This window comes from Carassius carassius, chromosome 47 (assembly GCF_963082965.1).
Source record: "Carassius carassius chromosome 47, fCarCar2.1, whole genome shotgun sequence".
In the NCBI taxonomy this organism is placed as follows: Eukaryota; Metazoa; Chordata; class Actinopteri; order Cypriniformes; family Cyprinidae; genus Carassius; species Carassius carassius.
The window spans coordinates 2,801,087-2,822,298 of NC_081801.1; the positions used below are offsets into that span (position 1 = coordinate 2,801,087).

The 21,212-nt window shown below is 35.8% G+C and overlaps 3 protein-coding genes across 5 annotated transcripts in view; 2 read left to right on the forward strand and 1 right to left on the reverse strand.

The window, feature by feature from the left end:
- Window positions 1–8,366, forward strand: part of LOC132130576 (collagen alpha-1(XXVII) chain A-like) — a 73,366-nt gene extending 65,000 nt beyond the window's left edge. The window contains exons 38-61 of the mRNA XM_059542321.1: window positions 1–54; window positions 150–257; window positions 420–473; window positions 608–661; window positions 944–1,000; window positions 1,099–1,152; window positions 2,255–2,308; window positions 2,416–2,469; window positions 2,729–2,782; window positions 3,573–3,680; window positions 3,772–3,879; window positions 4,276–4,383; window positions 4,510–4,563; window positions 4,989–5,051; window positions 5,179–5,232; window positions 5,321–5,356; window positions 5,446–5,463; window positions 5,567–5,593; window positions 5,765–5,791; window positions 5,973–6,038; window positions 6,498–6,666; window positions 6,789–6,898; window positions 7,027–7,227; window positions 8,164–8,366. Of these exons, the coding sequence (XP_059398304.1) occupies window positions 1–54; window positions 150–257; window positions 420–473; window positions 608–661; window positions 944–1,000; window positions 1,099–1,152; window positions 2,255–2,308; window positions 2,416–2,469; window positions 2,729–2,782; window positions 3,573–3,680; window positions 3,772–3,879; window positions 4,276–4,383; window positions 4,510–4,563; window positions 4,989–5,051; window positions 5,179–5,232; window positions 5,321–5,356; window positions 5,446–5,463; window positions 5,567–5,593; window positions 5,765–5,791; window positions 5,973–6,038; window positions 6,498–6,666; window positions 6,789–6,898; window positions 7,027–7,227; window positions 8,164–8,310 (1,839 nt within the window). The 3' untranslated portion in view covers window positions 8,311–8,366. The remainder of the gene's footprint in view (window positions 55–149; window positions 258–419; window positions 474–607; window positions 662–943; window positions 1,001–1,098; window positions 1,153–2,254; window positions 2,309–2,415; window positions 2,470–2,728; window positions 2,783–3,572; window positions 3,681–3,771; window positions 3,880–4,275; window positions 4,384–4,509; window positions 4,564–4,988; window positions 5,052–5,178; window positions 5,233–5,320; window positions 5,357–5,445; window positions 5,464–5,566; window positions 5,594–5,764; window positions 5,792–5,972; window positions 6,039–6,497; window positions 6,667–6,788; window positions 6,899–7,026; window positions 7,228–8,163) is intronic.
- A 6,604-nt stretch (window positions 8,367–14,970) lies between these two features.
- LOC132130555 (large ribosomal subunit protein eL28-like) lies at window positions 14,971–18,548 on the reverse strand. Its single transcript, XM_059542296.1, has 5 exons — window positions 18,495–18,548; window positions 17,790–17,883; window positions 17,101–17,224; window positions 15,363–15,481; window positions 14,971–15,106 (listed from the first exon to the last, which is right to left on the reverse strand). The coding sequence occupies exons 2-5, from the start codon at window positions 17,871–17,873 to the stop codon at window positions 15,017–15,019; spliced, it is 417 nt and encodes a 138-aa protein (XP_059398279.1). The 5' UTR covers window positions 17,874–17,883; window positions 18,495–18,548; the 3' UTR covers window positions 14,971–15,016.
- Window positions 18,549–18,602: 54 nt separating this feature from the next.
- LOC132130553 (embryonic polyadenylate-binding protein-like) lies at window positions 18,603–21,179 on the forward strand. Of its 3 annotated transcripts, none has more exons than XM_059542294.1 (7): window positions 18,603–19,059; window positions 19,159–19,270; window positions 19,411–19,523; window positions 19,610–19,709; window positions 20,071–20,132; window positions 20,287–20,381; window positions 20,582–21,179. In XM_059542294.1, the coding sequence occupies exons 1-7, from the start codon at window positions 18,969–18,971 to the stop codon at window positions 20,621–20,623; spliced, it is 615 nt and encodes a 204-aa protein (XP_059398277.1). In that variant the 5' UTR covers window positions 18,603–18,968; the 3' UTR covers window positions 20,624–21,179. The 3 variants fall into 3 exon arrangements, with proteins under 3 accessions (XP_059398277.1, XP_059398278.1, XP_059398276.1); XM_059542295.1 differs by having other exon boundaries at window positions 18,781–19,059; window positions 19,197–19,270; window positions 20,071–20,192; XM_059542293.1 differs by having other exon boundaries at window positions 18,782–19,059; window positions 20,071–20,192.
- Window positions 21,180–21,212: the final 33 nt, after the last annotated feature.

Below are 21,212 nucleotides of genomic sequence, written 5' to 3' on the forward strand. Positions count from 1 at the left end.
GGTCCTGAAGGAAAACCTGGCAAAAATGGCGAGAGAGGGAAGGCAGGGTTTAAGGTAAGACATTCGAGTTTAAGATAGCAAGTTATTTAATTCTTTTTAATCAATTGTGCACAGTAACCATATTGACTGCACTTTTCCATTGCCTGCAGGGTGCCAAAGGTAACATCGGCCACCTGGGAGAGACAGGAATCATGGGAAAGATCGGACCAGTCGGAACCACCGGACCAAAGGGCTCTCGAGGAACCATCGGACATGTGGTAAACAGATACATCATCTTGTTAAGTTAGTTTTGTATATCCATCTGACTTTTCTTTTGACCTGTACAAGAAACCTGTCTTTATGTCACTGTTGTTTCCATGCGATGTGTTAAATATTACAATAAAGTTGACATTGACTTTGACTTTCTTGCACTTTCTCAGGGCGCTCCCGGGCGTATGGGGATGCAGGGGGATCCGGGCATATCAGGATATGAAGTGAGAGCAAGAAACGCGTGCAAATAGCATCACACGATCGTATTAGTACATTAACAATTGTTCATTTCCACATCAGTGCACTGATTTATCAGCTCAAGTCCGCTAGTGCTTGAAAGCTCTTTCCTTCTCTACAGGGTCACAAGGGACCTCAAGGTCCAATAGGACCCCCGGGACCAAAGGGTGCAAAGGTAAACTATATTTATGACTCATTTTGTTCAGAAATTGTTATATATGTGACCTGCACAAATATGTCACCCTTCATGGTTGAATCTATGCTAGAAGTATACCTAGAATACACAAAGTTTAGCTTTAAAATACAAAGAGATTATCTTGTTAAATGAATATAACAGTGAAACAGCATCATAATATGATCATATTTTTTTGTATTTGGCACCCTAATATAAGCACACAAACTACCCACAGTCAGTTTTCTATAATCATCTGATGTTTTGCATTATGTATTGTTCTAGGGTGAACAGGGGGATGATGGGAAGGTGGAGGGTCCTACTGGTCCTCCAGGACTCCAAGTGAGTCTCTTTTATCATCGTGTTTAAATCTGTCCGTGATTTTCCCTAATTTCATTAGCGGTATTTGCAGCTCAATGTAAGTGTCTGTGTATTTTCAGGGTCCAGTTGGAAAGCGAGGAGACAGGGGTGAACACGGAGATCCGGGATACACGGTGAGATAAGAAATCATACTGTTGTCTTACTGCATATGAAGTGCATTAGCTGATTTGTTTATGTGCTGTCGGCGCACACCAACATGTGACCATTTCCTATAATAGATAAACAGCGGCCAACTGAGATGCTTTAAAGGCTGTTTTATATGCCAATTGGCTTAACATAAAAAATATGTTATAGATCACATTAAGATTAAAACCATTTCAAGATGGTTTTGATTTAGTTTCTTTTCAAACTAAAATATCCGCCAGCAAAAATATGCTTTGAGTGGAGATGTATCTTTTAATTAGATTATAGAACTTTTGATAGAGACTTTATAAAATATAAGGTCACACTTTATTTTAAGGTCCAATTCTCGATATTAACAAACCATTAACTACTACTTTTGCCTAAATAAACTTCTAATTTGCCACTTATTAATAGCTAGTATGATAGTAGTTACAGTAAGTTTAGGTATTGAGTAGGACTGGGGATGTAGAATGTGGTCATGCTGAATATGTGCTTTATAAATACTAAAAAACAGCTAATAAAGTATTGATAGGTATGCTAATAAACAACTAGTTAATAGTGAAATTTGGTCCCTATACTAAAGTTTTTTATTGCTCATACTTTAGGAGTTTATACAGATCGAATGGTGAGATTGAACAAACAACACTCTTCAGATTTTCTTCAGAATTTTTTTTTACTTGTTATTAATAGTTAATAAATAAAAATATACATTATTAATTTATTAGTTATTTTAGTTTTTGTTATATATATATATATATGTGTGTATAAAATTTATATATAGTTTCATATATAGTTATTCATATATAGTTTGCTTTTTGTTATTTAATTATCCTTGCAGTTCTTGAATAATTTGTTAATTTAGTATCATTGCAATACTATTAGAGTTTTTTATAAATTTTCTGTTGTTTTAATACATCATGATAAAATAAATTAAAATAGGAAATCTAATAATTCATACATTTTTGGTTTTGTAAAATTTTGAAATAAATATTTTTTTGTAGTTTATATGAAGTTAAAGTACATCGTATAATGAAAATGTTATTAATGGTTTTAGTTTTAGTTAACTATAATAATACTGGTTTGTATGTGCAGGGTCAGCAAGGTGTTGATGGTTTTCGAGGCAAACCTGGTGCTCCTGGTCTACCTGTGAGTAAACAGTAATAATATGATTATCAGATCATGATTACAGACATACCTGCACTCAAATACGCACACAAACACATTTTTGTTTATTTCTTTTAATGCATTTTTAGGGTGATCCTGGTCCTCGTGGGATACAAGGCCCTAAAGGATCCAAAGGAGAACGGGTAACGCTATGATTGCAGCTTATTTGCGTGTTAGTGTGTGTTGTATCTTTTGCAGGATTTCAGATATTATTACTTATATTTTGGAATGGGCATCATAAACAACATGTGGTTGTGTCATCACATACTTCAGCAAAATGGGTTAGATATATGTGTATGTTCATGCTGTATACGATTACTTCTGTTCCTATGGTTTTCTTCTTGCTATTACTTCTTTTACTCATGTTTTATTATTCTCTGTGTCTTTCTCTGTGCCTCAAAGGGTCAGAAGGGTAAACAGGGTCAGCAGGGAGAGCGCGGCAGCCGAGGCTCAACGGTAAGAGGACACAACGCTTTCATTTTAGTAGTAGTAAGAAATAAGGGTCTAATTTCAACTTTAATTTCAAAGAAATGATCACTGCCAAAGACATGGGTTTAGTTCCCAAGCAGCACACAGACGCAGATAAAGTGACTTGAATGGACAGTAAGTGGAAGTGACTTTGGATAAAAGCATCTGCCAAATGAAAAAAAAATATATATACGTGTAAATTACAATGCTGCATGAAAATTAAGCCCCCCTCCCCAATTTCATTACTGTTATACAAAAATAAAAGTATTCTCATCATTAATAATTTTGTTGTATTAAAATCAGAAAATCAGCACTGAAAAGGCATGCTATGTGCAAAACAATACTGAGATGTATTATTACAATACTTAAACAATGTATATATGAATAATCTAGTAATCTATTATTACAGAATTTAAAAGGATGAGGGAAATATTTTAATGCAATATAATACAAATAATAATAAATTATGTATGTTTGTTTGTTTATATGCTCTATGCTCTATAGTTTTTTTAGTATTTTTAGTATATATATTTATATATATATATATATATATATTTAAAAAATATATTTTTTATATTATTTACATATTATATAAATATTTCTATATTATTTACATATGAATTATATAATACTTTATTTTTATATAATAATGACCCCAAAATGTTTTGATTATTTTTGTGAAATTCAACCAGCAATATCCTTCATAACTAGTACATTTGCTTAAGCATTTCCCTTTCTTCCTTAATAACTTAGTAAATGGCCAGTTTTCTCTCATCAGGGTGATGTTGGGTTACCCGGCCCGAGAGGCATCGTGGGTCGAGAAGGACAGGAGGGCGTTCCTGGCATGGATGGGATCCCAGGGAAAGATGGAAGCAGAGGAATACCAGTAAGAATTCATCGTCAGATCTGGGATTCCTGATGTATGATCTGTCTTATCAAGTTCATTACATGCATCTTTCTCTTTCTCTGTCTTGTAGGGTGATCAGGGAGATGATGGAGAGTTTGGTTTGCCTGGTAAACCTGGTGCACCTGGAAAAGTTGGCGTTATCGGTTTACCAGGCCCACAGGGATCATTTGGTCCAAAGGTCAGAGGATACATTTTTACCACGATTATCACTTATTTATTTATTTGTTTGTATGTTTTGTTTATTTGTTTATTAACTTAATTTAAACATAATTTAAAAAAAAAAATTGAAGAAAATTTTACTGCAGGTATCAAAAAATATATATATATATATAAATATATATAAATATATATGTGTGTGTGTGTGTGTGTATATATCATAATACACAGTCATAATATATTTACATGTTTATTTATAATAAAGACCCTTGAAAACAATATAATATTTATTATGTATTTATTTATTTTATTTATAATTAAAATTGAAAATATATAAAAAATTTATATTCCATATATTATTATGTATCTTGACTGGATCATTTTGATGTATGTATTTGTTATATTTGTGAATGAACAGGGTGAGAGGGGCCTTCCTGGTCACACTGGCCCTTCAGGAAAGAGAGGTTTTAAGGGAGGAATGAGTCTTCCTGGATCTCAGGGAGACCGGGGTCCTAAAGGTCAACCTGTGAGTGCTACTCCCAGACAAAAATACACTGAAACAGCCCATAAATACTGTTATTCACTGTGAATTCTCCTACTGACGGTATCCTGCTTATAACAAGAATCCTAATAATAGAAATCTTTGATTTAGGGTGACATCGGTGAACCCGGCTTTCCAGGGATGCTGGGATTGTTTGGACCGAAGGTGAGTTTTATCACCCACTGCCAGGTATCTGATTTAAACAGTTCTTCAGGGTGAAAAACAGAATTATAATCGTCCATGTGCGTCTGCTCAAGAGAAACAAACAGAGATGAGATTGATCCTTTCTGAAAGAGTTCCTTCCTCTGGGAAGCGTGTTTTCATCCACACGCTCCAAAAGCATCATAATTCACGCTCACACTGATGTGTATTTTTGTCACAGAGCAGGATTTTCTCTGAAAGGCAAGCCGTGAGCTCATGAAACAGGACAAGCGTCTGTGGTTGATTCATTCATTCACAAACACTGTGGTCCTGACACGTTTAATATTGCTCTAGTGCTCCTCATAATACACACACATTAGCATTAATGTTGGGTTAGGCACAGCTGTGTGTTTGTTCATGTGAGCTTGATGCTTGGCTTGTTTTTTCAGGGGCCTCCAGGAGACTTTGGACTGAAGGGCATTCAGGGGCCAAAAGGGCCGCAGGGCAGCATGGTGAGCACTATCTGTCTGTCTGTCTGTCTATCTAACCTGTCATACATAAATATGTACAAATAACTAGTCTGCCAATTTTTGGCAGATTTTCTAGTGTTTTTGTTGTAATATTTCCTGTTGGTCTCAGGGTAGAGGGGGTTTAGCTGGACCTGTCGGTGTGTTTGGCCCTATCGGTAGTCCAGTGAGTATAAGTCTATTGAACAGTGAGTGTGTTCATACTGCTGTCTGACCCTCAGCTGACCTGTGCTCTCACACTGACGTCTCTGTAGGGCCCGAGAGGAGACACTGGCAGCAAAGGAGAGATGGTGAGACATAATTTATCCTTTCTCTTCAGATCTTGATGTCACAGGAAATCTTACAGGTTTCTCATAAGCACAATATTTTTTTCACACAGGGTGTTCAGGGACCTCGAGTGAGTCTACAGTCAAAGACACAGCATTTCCCGTCATCAGCTGCTTGTGTTTATTTAAGGCCACTTGTTTGTTTCTAACATGTTTATTTGTGTGTTTTTCCAGGGTTCTCCTGGACCCCGTGGACCTCCGGTACAACACACACTTCTTTCTTTTAATAAACTCAGAGACACCCCCACCCCCTCACACACACACACACACACACACACACACTTATCTCTACTTTGTTCTACTTCTACTAAATGTCAGTAGAATTCATCATGATGGTTATGATCAATTGTTTTATTATTTATTTCTCTACAGGGTCCGCCGGGAATCCCACTGGCTTCGGTGAGAATTTTCACTAACTCTATTTATGTAGTTTGATTATTTAATCTTTTTTTTTAATTATTTGTTGATTTATGTATTCATTGATTCTTTTTTTTTTTTTTTTTACAACTTAATTAATTCACACTTTCAGTGTTATACATCTGTACATCTGTTAGTTTGATCATATGAATGTATGTTGTAGAAACAGGATTTTGGTCTTGGATCGGCCCAGCCTGTTTTTATGGAGACACACACACAGAAAATAGAGGTGAGATCATTCAGACACACGACCTGTGTATTTGAAATACTGCACAATTGCAATGTTCTAAGAACGTTTTTGCAAATAATCTCATTCAGTTATGAAAATGTTACTACTTAATGCATCCATTTTTTGTGTGTGTGTGTTTGGATGGAGGGGATTCTATTTTAGGATTATTTTTTAGTTTTTTCAAACATTATGGGAATGTTAATTTTAAATGTTATCTGAACATTCCTAGACGAAGAAGTAACATTTAAAAAATGTTTGATGAACGTCCAACTGAAACCTTTCAGAAATAAAACTGCAATGATAATGCAATGTATAAATATTGTTTTTGTACTAATGTTTTGGGAACAGTAAAGCCGAGATACATCTGAATGGACATTCTATTAACATGACTAGAAGAAGATTTGTTCTGTTGTTAGCTGTGTAAAGGGTGTTTTAAAGACTGTCTCAATGCTCTCTCAGGCTCGGGGGCTGATGGACATGCCCATGTTGGATCAGGCTCCAGAGATCCTGCGGACTCTCCATTACCTGAGCTCTTTGGTCCACAGCCTGAAGAACCCACTGGGCACACGAGATCATCCCGCTCGATTCTGTAAAGACCTGCACGGCTGCCGGGAGACACTCTACGATGGTGCGTGTGTGTTGAGTTTCTTTGTAGTGCTAAATCCCACCAATGGCATCTGTAGACTGATGTAATACTTTTTAAATTGCATGTTATGTTTTTGGTACAATGTGTGTTTTGTCGTTTTTCAGGCACTTATTGGATCGACCCGAACCTGGGCTGCTCCTCAGACTCTATAGAAGTGACGTGCAATTTCACCGGCGGCGGACGCACCTGCCTCAGGCCCATCACCACAGCCAAGGTTCAGAATGTTCAGCTTTCAGATCATCTGCATTGCTTTGTATTTGATACTTGTGGCTCGAGGTGATATGTTTAGAAAATAAGTTCATAATCTGTTTATAATCATGCTGCTCTGTTGGCTGGTTTCAGCTGGAGTTCAGTGTCAGACGCGTTCAGATGAACTTCCTGCAGCTGCTGAGCGCCGGAGCGGAGCAACGAATCACTATCCACTGCTTGAACGTGACAATCTGGAGCCACGCCCCCTCTGAGCCTCCATCCCAGAATGCAGTTCTGTTCCAGGCGTGGACCGGAGAGACGCTGGAGCCGGATGTTTTAGGAGACAACTGCTGGGTGAGTATTACTTTCAAAAATCTCTCTCTGACTAACCAGAACACATCAGCACCCTTTACAACATGTGCAAGAAAAAAATCAGTCTTGTCTCCAAAACTTAACTGTTTCTGTCAAGGTGCATGTTAAATTGAGTCTGATTAGCATATGAGAGTTTTATTAATTATGTAAAATGCAGGATTTTGATATTCATGAATTATATATTTTGAATGTAATGTATTTATTTTTTTATTTATAAAATACTATACAAATAGTATTAATATTTATGAAATAAAATTATGAATATATATATATATATATATATATATATATATATATATATATAAATTATTATTATTTTTAAAATATATATTTTTTGCCAAAGTATCACAGAAAAGCATAATTAAAAAACAAATGCAAATGTACAGACTTGAAAATATGGAACTAAGATCAAGGAATGAAAAACACAAACACTTTTGATCTGCTTCCAACAAGATCAAAATAAAAAGAAATAACATTATATGACTTTTATTTGCCTGATTATCCAAATGTAAATAAATTATACATTTAAATATATGTGTATTTTAATTTAAATAAATGTAAACAGATTTTAATAATGCATTTTTAAAAACATGATTATTAGATGCTTTCAGTAGTTCTTTCCTCCATAAGACTGGCAGAGTTAGCAGGAAACCTCTGCTTTTGAAAACACACACAAACAAATGTTTTGTTGCAACAATGTGACTTGCAGGTAATTTTTAGGGTTCTTTATTATAATAAAACATAATTAAATAAAACAATAAAAAAAATACATCTCAGCTAAATATATTGCTTACATTATTTTAACCAAAATAATTTTAAAAGGCCACTCAAGTTTAATCTAGTATTATTATAGTATATAATTATTTCTGAGATGTATTTATGCATGACATAACTGATCATGTGCTTTGTATTACACAGCAACTAAACGGGCGCTGGCAACATGCTGACTTCCTGTTCCGGGTGTCTGACCCCGCCTTACTTCCTGTCGTACGTATAAACAACCTACCAAAGACAACGGCCTCATCGCGCTTTCACGTCGAAGTCGGACCTGTGTGCTTCCTTTAGTGTGTGTGTGTGTGAGATTGTGAGTGTGTGTGCACTCGTCAACCACCAACCCCCCCCCCCCCCATCCCCCCCCCCACCCCCCCACAGCCTGCCCCCTTCAGCATTCAGCCACTGATTGGACTGCAGAAACAGAAAGGAGTGGTGTGGGCGGGGCTTTGGGGGAGTTAGCACTAGAGATGCCTACAGTCTAAAGGAAATCCCGCCTTTACCTGCCACGGATGTCCAATCAGATATGACTCCTCTAGAAAACAAGCCAATCATCTCGCAGGGAGGAACTCTCAGGACATCCGGGCCATAGAAACTGTCAAGCTCTCTGGCTCTTGTCTTTCTCTCTTCTCTTTCTCTCTCAGCCTGTTTCTTTGGTGCTTGCTTTCTTTCAAATTTATAATAATAATAATAATAATAATAAGTTATTATAATACTTGTACTGTTACAAAAAGTATCAACAGTTTATTGAAGAGAAATTAAGATCATTGGGAGGTATAATATGTACATATACACTTATTGTTTAACTGATATTTTTTATTGTAATTTTGTCACAAGAAAAAAAAAAGAAATGCTAACGTGCAATAGGAAAACGAAGAAAAAAAAGATTATTGATTATACTATTTAGTGTGTCTCATTAAGGAAGGTTATTCAGGGGTGTTGTCATTCAAACGTGTCATTTTAACACTCCGTCAGACAGGGAAGTGTGTGTGTGTGTTTGTGTAAATGAGTTTTGAAAGTGACTGTGAATGTGTGTGTGTTTATGGGACAGATCAGTGAACAGGTGAAGGTGCAGACACACCTGTGAATATCAACATACATGACCCTTGTTTTTAAAACAGCCTGTCACTTTAAGGGGGCATGTCTCAATCAAATGGGTGTGTCTTGTTCGAAGGGTTTATAAGGGTGAATCCCTCATGAATACAGGTCTGGGTCATATTTCACCCAAAAAAAGAGAGGGAAAGCACATTTTGAAGATCTGCATGGTGACATTTTTGTGACGAGCACATTTTTACCCCCAGCAAAAAATGCATTTTAACATATTTCATAGTTACTTTTGTAAACTTGTGTTTTGGTTGTTTTGCTATGAAGATTATTACAGTAATACAGAATTTTTGAATGGCTAAAAAACATTACAGTGTTACAGTCATGAGTATTTCAGACAAAAATGTGTTTAATTGTCATGAAAATGTCAAGAAATGCAAGAAGTGGACCCACAAGGCTTTCTTTTGACTATGCAAAATGTACTTTTACTTTCTTTATCTTTTGTAATTTAACTTTTTTTATTGAAGAGAAAACTATAAATAACTTTTTGACAAAGGCATTTCTTATGGAAGCTTGTTTCTGATAAAGATAAATAAATAAAATAAAAATAATTTTTATCTTTTTAATGTGCCAAAAAAAAAAAAATAGTTCAGAATTGGGAAGATGTTAACTTGAAATTCTGAGTTAAAAAGTCAAAATATCGAAATGCTAACACGAAATTGCGATAAAGTTAGAATTCTGAGTTTGTATATTGCATTTTTTGATGCAGAATAAACAAAAAAACAAAAAAATTGCAACTTTTTAACTCAAAATTCAGATCCCTGAGGGGAATCAGAATAAAAAACTGAATTGCAAGAAAATGTTGCAGTTAGCTTTTTCAACTTATTTTTATTATTTGCAATACCCATAGTTATTACTTTCGAGCTCAAAATATCACAGCAGCTTATGTATTTCTTTTATATTTTGGGTAAAATATGACTTAGTCATGTTCTTGACAGTTTTTTTGTGAGATTCACCCATTACCGGTTTATCTCGGTAATAATGGTGTTCATTTGAAGTTGTTGTAAAGTCAATGCTTTTGTTTAGTGCCCGTGTTATTCTGAATTATGTTAGTGTGAATTTTGTGTACTCTAAAGGTGCTCTCAGAAATACCGGCCAAAATCCATGTTGAATCCACATGTGCCATTCAGTCTGAGCGTTTGCTGCACATCTGTGCAGACCTGCATGTTGAATGCACTACACAATAAGCTTGTGTCCTCTCCACTGTGGTACAGAACAGTTTTGTACTTTCAGTTCACTAGCCCAAAAATCAACTAATGCCTTTTGTAAGGGAAAACATTTCTGTAACTAGAATTGATGACAGAAAGTGCATTATCATTCGCAAATAATGGTCAAAGCTTTTTTCATGACCGTGTGTATAAGTCTGCAGGCTTAGATGTATACAGTGAGTCCCTTTTTGCAAATTTAATGTTATTTAAATGTTACAAACGCGCTTTTAACCAAATTCTTTGTTGTGACAGAGTTTCTCTCCAGGTAACTTAATTATCCTTATGCCAGCTGCTTTTACAGTTGATAAGATTTATTTTATTTGTAAATTTGGTGATCCAGATAACAATATATTGCATTTTTCAATCTGTTTTTATTTTTCTATCCTGTTTATTTTTGTCTATAGTATTAATAATAATCATCTAAAGTCGTACTGTACCAGGACTATGTTCTATATTATTTCTAAAGTTCTACGATGAATTTTAAAACGTGAACGTTCCATGTCAGAAGGTTGGAATTCTGATTACCTCAATGCTCTGCCATTTCTGTTTGTGAAAATTCACCTCTCAAATTCAAGGGTCAGTAATCTCATCTCTGTCTGCTTCATCATAATCCGCTTCTCTGAACACGTCCTCCGTTTTGCTCAGTGTTGTTTTTCAGTTTTCCGTACTTGGTTAAATATGTGGATTCTCAATTGGAATTAATGCTTACATACCCAATAAAATTGTTCTCACAACAAAATCTGCATTTGGAAAAATTATAATTTCATGCCACTTGTATTCATTTGTACATTTATTAAAAACATGCAACCTTACCAAAAGTTAAAAAGTTAAATACAAAATTAGACTTTATTTTCATTGATTGCATGTGGAATTGTTTAATATAAATGAATATAGAGACAGTCAGTCACTAACAAGACAATGAACAGTTAAAAACATTTTTAAATACTAAAACTTCATCAAGAGCTTCAACCCGATGTGTTGCAACTGCAGAAATGTTAATTAAAAATGAGTTGCATTAAAAACTTCTCTGGCAAGAATGTGTAGGTTGAAAAAACAAACACACACACACTGGCCTCAAACTATCACCTGATAAACTACTCTGTACTTTCCTTCTTTTTTTTTTCTCCAATACCAAACTTCAGGATTGACAGACAGTGTTGATCAACATTGGATTGGATTCATCTGCTCTGAATTATGTCAAATGTATTTGAATAGACTCACGCTCACTGTAATTCTGCATACACACTTCATATAAGAAAGTGTGCAAGAACTATAAAAGCCATAATGATCAATGGGGCGTTTCCTGAACTGGAGGGGGCGGAGCCATGGAGGTCATGTCCACAGAGAGCGTGTTCCAACAGCAGATGTGTCTCAGGTGTGATGCCTACAAGAGTTCACATTTCAATCGGTCAATTACTGCACATTGGACAATGACTGAACACCTGTTAAGTCATTAACAAAAAAAGCATTTTATTACCTTTGCAACTAACTGAAATAACTACTAAAATTGCTGTGTATGTATATGTATATAAATCTAAAAATACAAATTACAAAAAACATAAAATCACTTAGACAACTGAAAATAAAAAATTAAAGCTAATTCAAAATATGAATAATAGAAGTATAAATCATATTAAAATAGTGATAAATGATAACACGGGTGTTATGAGACCAGTATAAATTTTTAACACAAATTAACATTGCATTACATTTAATGTATTATTATCTTATGTTCATAGGCATCACATTACTGAAGTGAACAGGCGTTTCATGTCCTCTTTAAAAGCGTTAGATCTCTTACACTGCAGTTTTTAAACTCTGACATTGCAGGACATCCTAAATCTTCTCTGTCACACCTGAATCAACTGGATCACAGATATTTATTATGTAATATATTTATGTAATAAAATATTACATAACTTAATGAATTACAATTGCTTTAAAAAATAATCTGCAACAGCAGAAACAGCATCAACTCAATCTTAAAATCATATGCAGTAAATGATCATGTTTTTGAAATAAGTCTCTTCTGCATTTAATCGTAAACACAATTTTGTGAAACACAATGCTTTCCCTTAGAAATCATTTTAATATGCAGATTAGCTGCTCAACAAACATTTCTTCTTATCAGTGTTGAAAATAGTTGTGCTGCTTCATATTTTTGTGGAAACGGATTCATTTCAAGTTCAAAAGAACAGCATTTATTCGAAACAGAAATCTTTTGTAACATTATAAATGTCTTTACTGTCACTTTTGCTCAATTTAATGCAGGTAAGTTTAAAACCCCATTCCTCTGGGCTCTGTCAATCAATGATTCCCGCCCTTATATGGTCACAGGAAGTACACGTGCTATTATTGATGAGCAGTGTCCTGTTTCCATCGTTACACAATCAGTCGATAAAGCAGAGGGACATAAAGAGGGCCAAAACTCTAAAAAATATAAAGATAACTCTCATTCTTATTTTTTATTTAAATGGAGTTTATTAAAAGCATTTAATAACACATATGAGACTGAAACTCACTGTGCTGTGACCATTCCTCCCAGAGATGCTGAAGTTCCTCATCATGCTCATGAGTGTGATCTGGAATAAAACACATCAAGTACAAATTTTTAATTACTCTGCACTTCGAAGAGGTTCAGAAGACTGTTTAAGAGTAATACATGAAGTGTTAAGAGAGTAAACACTTGAAAGGGTCCTGTACCATCGCTGTGCTGGAACAGAAGCTGTCGCAGCTCTCGCAGGGCTCTCGTCAGGTTCTCCAGCTGGTCGTGGAGGTGGATGTTCTCCTCAATCAGAGCATGGATGGTGTCCTGCAGCTCAAACGCTCTACAGCACAAACACAGCAGCACACAGATACACAGACAGCGCAGAGCCAGCGAGCAATGCATCCTGAACACACACACACACACCTGGACATCAGAACGACATCTTTACAGAAACACACTCACAGCGGACCTTGTGCAGGCTGAGAGTGACCGAGAGAGAGAGAGAGAGGACTGTTCTCTGCTTTATACTGATCAATTCAATCATTAAGTGAACTCATGAATCAGAGCGCGGTCACAGATTATACTGATGCAACCAGATGAACTCCACAGCTGCACTGCAGTACCACCACAACTCACTCAGAAAACCAGCCATAACAGACACTGTGGCTTAAAGGAATAGTTTCACACACACACACACACACACACACACACACACACGCAAAAGGCTTAAAAGTTGTCCAAATAACTTACGTCTTGTTAACTAAAACTATTACAAATTATTTTTGGCAATTGTAATAAAAACTGATATATAAATATTGGATGAAAAAATATTAACTGAAAAACTGAAGTAAGAAATGTTTCCTTGCCAACTAACTGAAATAAAATTTGTTGAAGTAGAAAAATGAAAACAAACCAAATAAAAAAAAGATAAAGCCATTTGGAAAAAAATAAATAAAAAAATATAACTTATAAAAAAAAATCTTATTAAAATAAAGAAATAGTACTTAATTACTACTTAAATATCACAGCTAATTGATAACAGAAAAAGATTATGTATTTCTAAGAGGTTTAAAAAAATTAAATAAAAGCACATAATACAAACTACACTGAAAATCTAAGTATCCAAGCTAATTCAACGTAAATACATTCTATAAAACTAAAAGAAATACTCTGGTATATTACAAATGAGATTCAAGATCTGCAGCAAAGATTTGCTGTGAATTACAATTAAATGAGAACATATTGCACGTTTTAAGGACATACAGGTTTAGAATGACATTAAAATAAATAAAGACAGAATTAACCCCGCAACTGTCACTCACGTTTTTGAAGATAGACTTGAATGTGCATGATACTAACCTAAATTTTTATAATTCATGACTGAAAACATTTTGTAACATGATATTGATGTACCATTTACATGGTAATGCAATGTCTGATTTTAAAATGGGTTTTAAATGATGAATTTTGAAATTTTAAGTTTTCAGTTGATATATATAACTTCTGATGATTTCTAAAATATGATAGAGAAAAAGGCAACGCAGAAGTCTTTTTTTTTTAAACAAAGGTCAAAACTCCTGTTATAATTTAGATTTTTGAGGGTGCACTCTTGTCATAAATTGATCTATTAATTTTCCTACATAATTTTTTACTAAAAACATTGGTAAAATATATATTTGGGAGTCTTAGACCTTTCCAGAGATATATAGTTTGTCAAGATTAGATTGTAATATAGTGAAGTAAACCTAGGCGTCCCGTATTCGGGACGGGGTGACAGTTAAGGGGTTAAGCTTTCTGGTGATTGTAGACTTTAAAACCCCAGTGGATAAAGCTTTACATTTAAATTTGGTTATGCAAGACTCTTATCTTTATGTTAGGAAAGGGAAAAAAGTCACTCTGCAATGCAAAAAAAATACACACAGTGCTTAGGGCACAGTGGTTTAATGCTTGACACAAGCATGTATTAAATGTTGATGTAGTGGTGAAAAATCCCCAAATCCTTAAGACATTCATCTGCTGTTTATGCAGCATTTACATGCATAAAATTAATAACCAAGCAAACTTTAAGCCACCATTTAAGACGATCAAAAATTGATGACAAAACAAAAAGCATTGTGAGTAGACTAATACAAATGAGACATGGATAGAGAGAAATTGACCAAAAGCAATTTATTAAGTCAAAAGTTTAATATGCAACTATTTATGAACTCTTTGGAGCCCTGGAGCGCTTCTTCTTCACCACCACAGGCTTCTGACTCCTCAGGATGGCGCTAACGCGTCTCAGAGCAGCCTGGAGGACAGAGACAGAGCAGTCATCTACTGAACAAGTGCATCAACTCCTTACTTGATTTTAAAAAACCTGCATGATTTCAAAACACATTGTCAACTTAAGAGCTGTAAAGCTTTTATGAATTACATAACTCCAAACTTAGACTAAAACGGTTTCCCATAAGCAAAATGTGTCCCATTACAAATTAAAAGTTAACTGTAAAATGTATTTCAGAGGAGGGTTTTGGACCATGTCAGATCAGCATGTGTGAACTCACCATGCGCAGGTCTTTCCTGTATTTATTTTTGCGGATGATGTTCCTCACGCTGGCGAGGGTGGTGCGAGAGTTCTTGTTGATGGTGATCTTCTCATATGAGGTGGCAGGTTTACACTGACCTGAAACACATGCAACCTTTTAACTTTTAAAGTATGCCAACAAATGTTTAAAAACAGATTGAGAGCAGAGACATCTAGATTAATGGCTGATTTCAGAAATAAATCACACCGCCTTGTCATCCTCTGACTTGAGACTAGGGTTGTGCCGATAGACGATAGTATCGACGATCGTCAGAGATAGACATAAGCAGAATTCTCTGTCGATAATCAAGACTATATTAGGCTCATTTTCCTATTAATGTATTAGATTATAATGATAATAACTATTATTTTTATTAGGCTGCTTATTATAATTCGGCTTTTAAACTGCCCAGCTATTTCACTTAATTTCACTGCCCGCATTTCAAACACACACCTCGCACGCGCAGGAGGATTAGAGCATGTAGTCGGTGAAGTTGTAATGCTTTGACTCAGATAATTCGTTAAATCCATGAAATGAAAGAGATAGAAAACGACGAGTTGGTGTCCCACACATTTAATGGCTGCTACACTGCAACGCGCTCTTCTCATACATGAGAGATTAACTCTTCACAAATAAAGTAAAGACAAAATAATTAAGGCGGCAGAGCGAATTTATCATCCATAGTGCATGGTTCTCACTTAGTCCTTTTCTTAAAGACTGATCACTTAACTTATAAAACACACTATGTGGTGATGACGTAGAAGGACTACGTGAGAACCACTATGGATGATAAGTTTGCTCTGCAGCCTTGTTATTATTTTCATGCACACCGCACTATAATGTGATGCATGCAAAATACATAGTTTTGGCCGTTACAAAGTCTCCATCCACAAACAGACGTACATCGTCTGCAGATATAAGGTATTTCATTGCACTTTAACAAGTAATCTAAACAGCCTATATACTGTATGTGCAATATATTAAACGAGCCCTCACTGAGTTTAATGCCACAGTTATGTTAGAATGCGTCTCATTCTTGTTTCTGTGACGGTGCGTCAGACTCGTCATGAGGCGCACGGTCCGGAGCGCTGTATGACTGATGCATCAGTTCAATTCAACTTTACTACAATTATATCAACTTACCTGTTTTAAATACTTTATAATTAAATGTTCGTTTATGCCCAATATTAGTGTTTAACTGTTGGACTTAAAATGAAATCTGCTATTGATTTTCACCGTTGACTGATTTTGCAGAACATTTCGACTGATAACTTCCCTGCGCAGATGCGGACGTGCGATATGACAGTTGTGTCCGACTAAGTATGAACTAGCTGTTTTAAATACAGTATTTTTATATTTAACGTTAGTTAAATCAGTCAGTATGTTTGAAAGTAATTTTTTTTGGATTATTGGTGACTCCATAGGCTCTCTCTCGCGCACCTGCGCGGTTTAAAACACCCAATAGCTATGCTATGACAAGAACAAAGAGTCTCTCTCTTGCTCCACCCATGCTCGATAATATTGTGTATCGTCGATCTCACGGGCTGACGATATGACGATTTGAAAAATGACCATATCGCCCAACACTACTTGAGACCAACAAAATTAACATGCAACCTTATGGCATCCTAAAAATATGCAACCTAAATTTACTGAGCTTCGATGATTGTGAAAGTTTGAACCCCTGAACCTCCAAGTGTCCAGTTTGACCACTCACCAGCACGTTTCTTCAGAATGACGACCACACCTTTACCATCAGCGGCTGGCTCGATGCCAACAGTCTTGCGGTGAATGAGGCCATTGAAGCGGAAAGCATTCCTGGCCTTCAGGTTATTTGGCTCCTGGAAGAGAGGAAGAAAATTTGAGATCAGAAAGCAGTAATTATTTAATATGCAGCAAAATGAAAAACACAGGAAATATTAGTAATACAAAGGGACAACTAAGAAAAGTTCTTAACTAGTTGATCGGAAATGTGTTCTGAGAGTCAAACAAGACAAAAAATATATATAAAATTTGCATCGCTCAGATAAAGTGAGACTTTATTTTTACCACGGTTATTTCAGTGAAAATTGGTGTTGCTTTAGTTAGTAAATCGTACTTATGCATATTCAAAAGTGTACATATTCCTCAGTATTCTGGAACACAGCAGCTCATAAACAGCAACTTTAGCATCTGAGAGAGAAACCTTGAAGCAGATACACTAGATTACAATCACATAAGATTGGAAAATAATTCTTTTTCTGAACGCTGCTTAATCTAAGCCTGCATCCTTTCTCTTGAATCAGTATTTCTGCTTGCAACACCAGGATAAACACAACACCAGATTATTGAGGGGTGCATTAAATATAACCCAGTAAAGCCCGGTCTCAGGAGTGTCTTCAGTGAAGCTGAACAGCAGTGACTCACGGTGCTGTAAGTCTGCTTGTTCCTCTTGATTAGGAAACTGGAGGTGTTCCTGATGACCATCCACTGCAGGTGAGGCGATGCCATGATGACCGTCCTGAACGCACAAAACAAGGCAACAAATATCATTTATACGGATCATAATCCATAACAGTCACATCGAACGCATATGCGTAGCAAACTGCACCTTAATTTGTATACATGTGTAACTTACGTTATTGCGTATATAATGAGATTCATTTTTATTTTTAATTTGCAAAACGTACATTTAAACAAAAATATAACGGGCATAATATTGACAGTTTATTATATTCGGTATATAAACTATTAATATTTTGTGCCCGTGATCATGTCAAATCACCAACTCAAAGACCCTCATACAAAACCGGAACTGTAAAACTACTTAGTAACATAAGCAAACGCACTGACTGTGAGTAAATCCAAACTTTATCTAACAATCTAGAGTGTTTTTTTAAGCTATCTAGCATTAGTAGTGTGGTGCTTGTCTCTCACTCACTTAAGGCCTCGCTAAGCAACACCGGCAGCGTTTAGAATGAAATATCATTTTTATTGTAACTACATCGAGTGGTGTAACTCATAAGCAACTTATATCATATTCGACACAGATATATACCCGTTTAATGCTTAAATTTGCGTTATAAAGTGTTTAATCGACCGTTGAACAACGACACAAGTCGACCACGTTACCTTTTCAGCAGAGGAAAAGCGATGGAAAGGAATGAGTTCCAGTTCCGGTGGAGCTTTCGTACTTTCTTACGCCTCTGTGATAATTAGTAACTTAGTCATCTACCTTCTTTGTCAGACTGTATGAAATTACGACGATGTGCTTAAGATATCTTTTCAAATACCTTTCGGAAATGTACCTAGGTATCCTTCGTTAAATATATATTTTAAGCAGGACTATATGTTTGATGTATAGTGCGGAGGGAAACGAACAGCGCGGCCGTCAGTGGTGTAGCTGGTGTACGTCTCGCGCTCAGTGTGCTCACGTCATTTTCATGCGTCCTCTAACCACATCAACACAGCTCTCATGCCTGCTCTAAATACATTATTATGATTCATATTCAACCTCATTGAGGACAGTTAGATCATATGAGTGACGGCGGAGTATAGACATGTGATACTGTAATACGTATGATTTATTAAGTTAATGCTACAGTGATGGATAATGATGAAGATCTGGAGACTCTGGGAGAGAAACTGTATGATCTGATATATCCTAAATACACTGAGATGACAGCTAAACTTACAGGTGACAGAATCTATCTATATATCTATCCATCCATCCATCCGTCTGTCTGTCTAATATTGTGATGATATTAGTTGAAGTTCATCTTTGTGATGTTTGCAGGCATGTTGCTGGAGTTACCTGTTTCTGTTGTATCTCAGATGTTGTATGATGAAGCTCTGCTGAATAAAGCACTGGAAAGAGCACTGACCGCTCTCACGTCATTGGACAGCAGGTATCACACAGATTTTTTATTTTTAACAAAATTTAACATAAAATGCATAATACTGGACACAAATCTCAGAATAAAGCATTTAATATTGTGTCTTCACAGGACAACAGTGTAGGAAACATTATTATTTATTCTCTTCCCAGTGAACCTGTGTCCCACACTGATGATGCGGCGTCTGTGTCCTTCGACTCTCTGGGTGAACAGCTGTTTGACCTCGTTGACCTCTATAACACTGGACACACACAGAAAATAACAGGTACATTTACTGACATGCTGCAAAAACACCACAGGAAGGAATTCAAAGTCTGTTGGAATAGTTACGTTACTTTGACAACTATACAGGCATGTTATTGGAGCAGAAGAAGGGGACGGTGCTTCAGCTGCTGCCAGATCATTCGCTTCTCGAGGAACAAGTCAAGATCGCCTTAAAAACCTTGCAGGAGTAGGTGCTTTTGGATTTTTTAACAGCTGCATTGAAAAATAAGGATTAGGTATGAAATAATATCGTCTGAATCATTCCTACATGTGAAAATGTGCTGAGAATTGAACAATCAGTTGTAATCTGCTCAGATTCAGATAGGAGTCATGTCTGTTTGTCAGTTGAAGGATAATACAAGGAAAAAAAAATGCTACGAAATGCATCATAATTGAGCAATTTTGCTCAAGCTTGAGCAAAACAAGCATTATTTTTAAAATCAACCCCTCAAAATTAGTAAGAAACAACAATTGGATTTAATTTGTCAGATTTTCTGCAGTCTATTTGACAAATGTCAAACGCTCTGCTCTGCTTATCTGCGGCTCAGGCAGGGTGACAAGGCGACAGATGTGAGTGACAGCTCTGATCCAGAGGAAGTGGAATCCATTGGTGAGATGCTTTTCAATATTGTGCATCAGTTAGACCCCACCCACTGCGCTGACATCACTGGTGAGCTACTCAGCTCATTTGAATACAGTCTTCTAGAGATTGTTTTTGTACACACTGTGTGATATGCTGAATGTGTGAACATTTGTGTATGTAGGGATGCTGCTGGAAATGGATTCTGAAACGCTGAAACAGATTCTGTCTGACCGGAGCATGTTGGAAATCGCATTTCAAAGAGCAAAAAGTGCACTGGTACTTTAACCAAATAAACACACACTCCCAAGGCTTTATTGTAATTTGTGTATTTGCTGATGGAGTATGCATTTGTGCATGTTTTTTAAGCTAATATTCCTCTCAGCCACAAGATTTAGCTATAGAAGAGCAGTAAACTTTTACTTTTTGAGTAGTGACCAACTAAGACTTTAAATAAATGTTCTTCTTTTTGTCCACAGGAGGGCGCTTTGAACCCAACACATACAGAAATGTCAGAATGAGGCTTGGAATCTCTGCAAACCACGTGACCACTTGGGACTTTGAGGCCTAGATTGATGTATTTTTTTACTTGTATGCAAGACATTGTTTACATGGATTTTTGCCACTTTTTTAAAATATGTAAAGTGGAGAGAAAGGGGAAATTGTGCCAGAATACATCACCGGCTGGATTCAAACCTCCTTCACCTGCATGAGCACCTCAGATAAAAGCATCTAGAGCATGTGCATTAACCATTAGGTCATGGCTTTGACATTCCAGAGGTATCCACACATTTTTACAAGCATGTTTACATGCATGTTTTATCTTTTCATGATTTGTGCCATAATCCGCCATCATTAATTTTTTTATATAGTTTAGTTCAGAATAATATATTTGTCTGTAAATAATAAAATTATGAAAAGTTTCACTCTGTAGTTTTGTCTGAGATTCATGTATATTCATAAAGTATTACATGAAGCCATGGAGATACTAAAACAAAGATGAAATGGTTTTAAGAACGTTTTCAATTAAAATTGTTTATATATTCAGCAAACATGCATTACATTGATCAAAATTCACAGTATGGACATTTGTTACAAAATATTTCAATA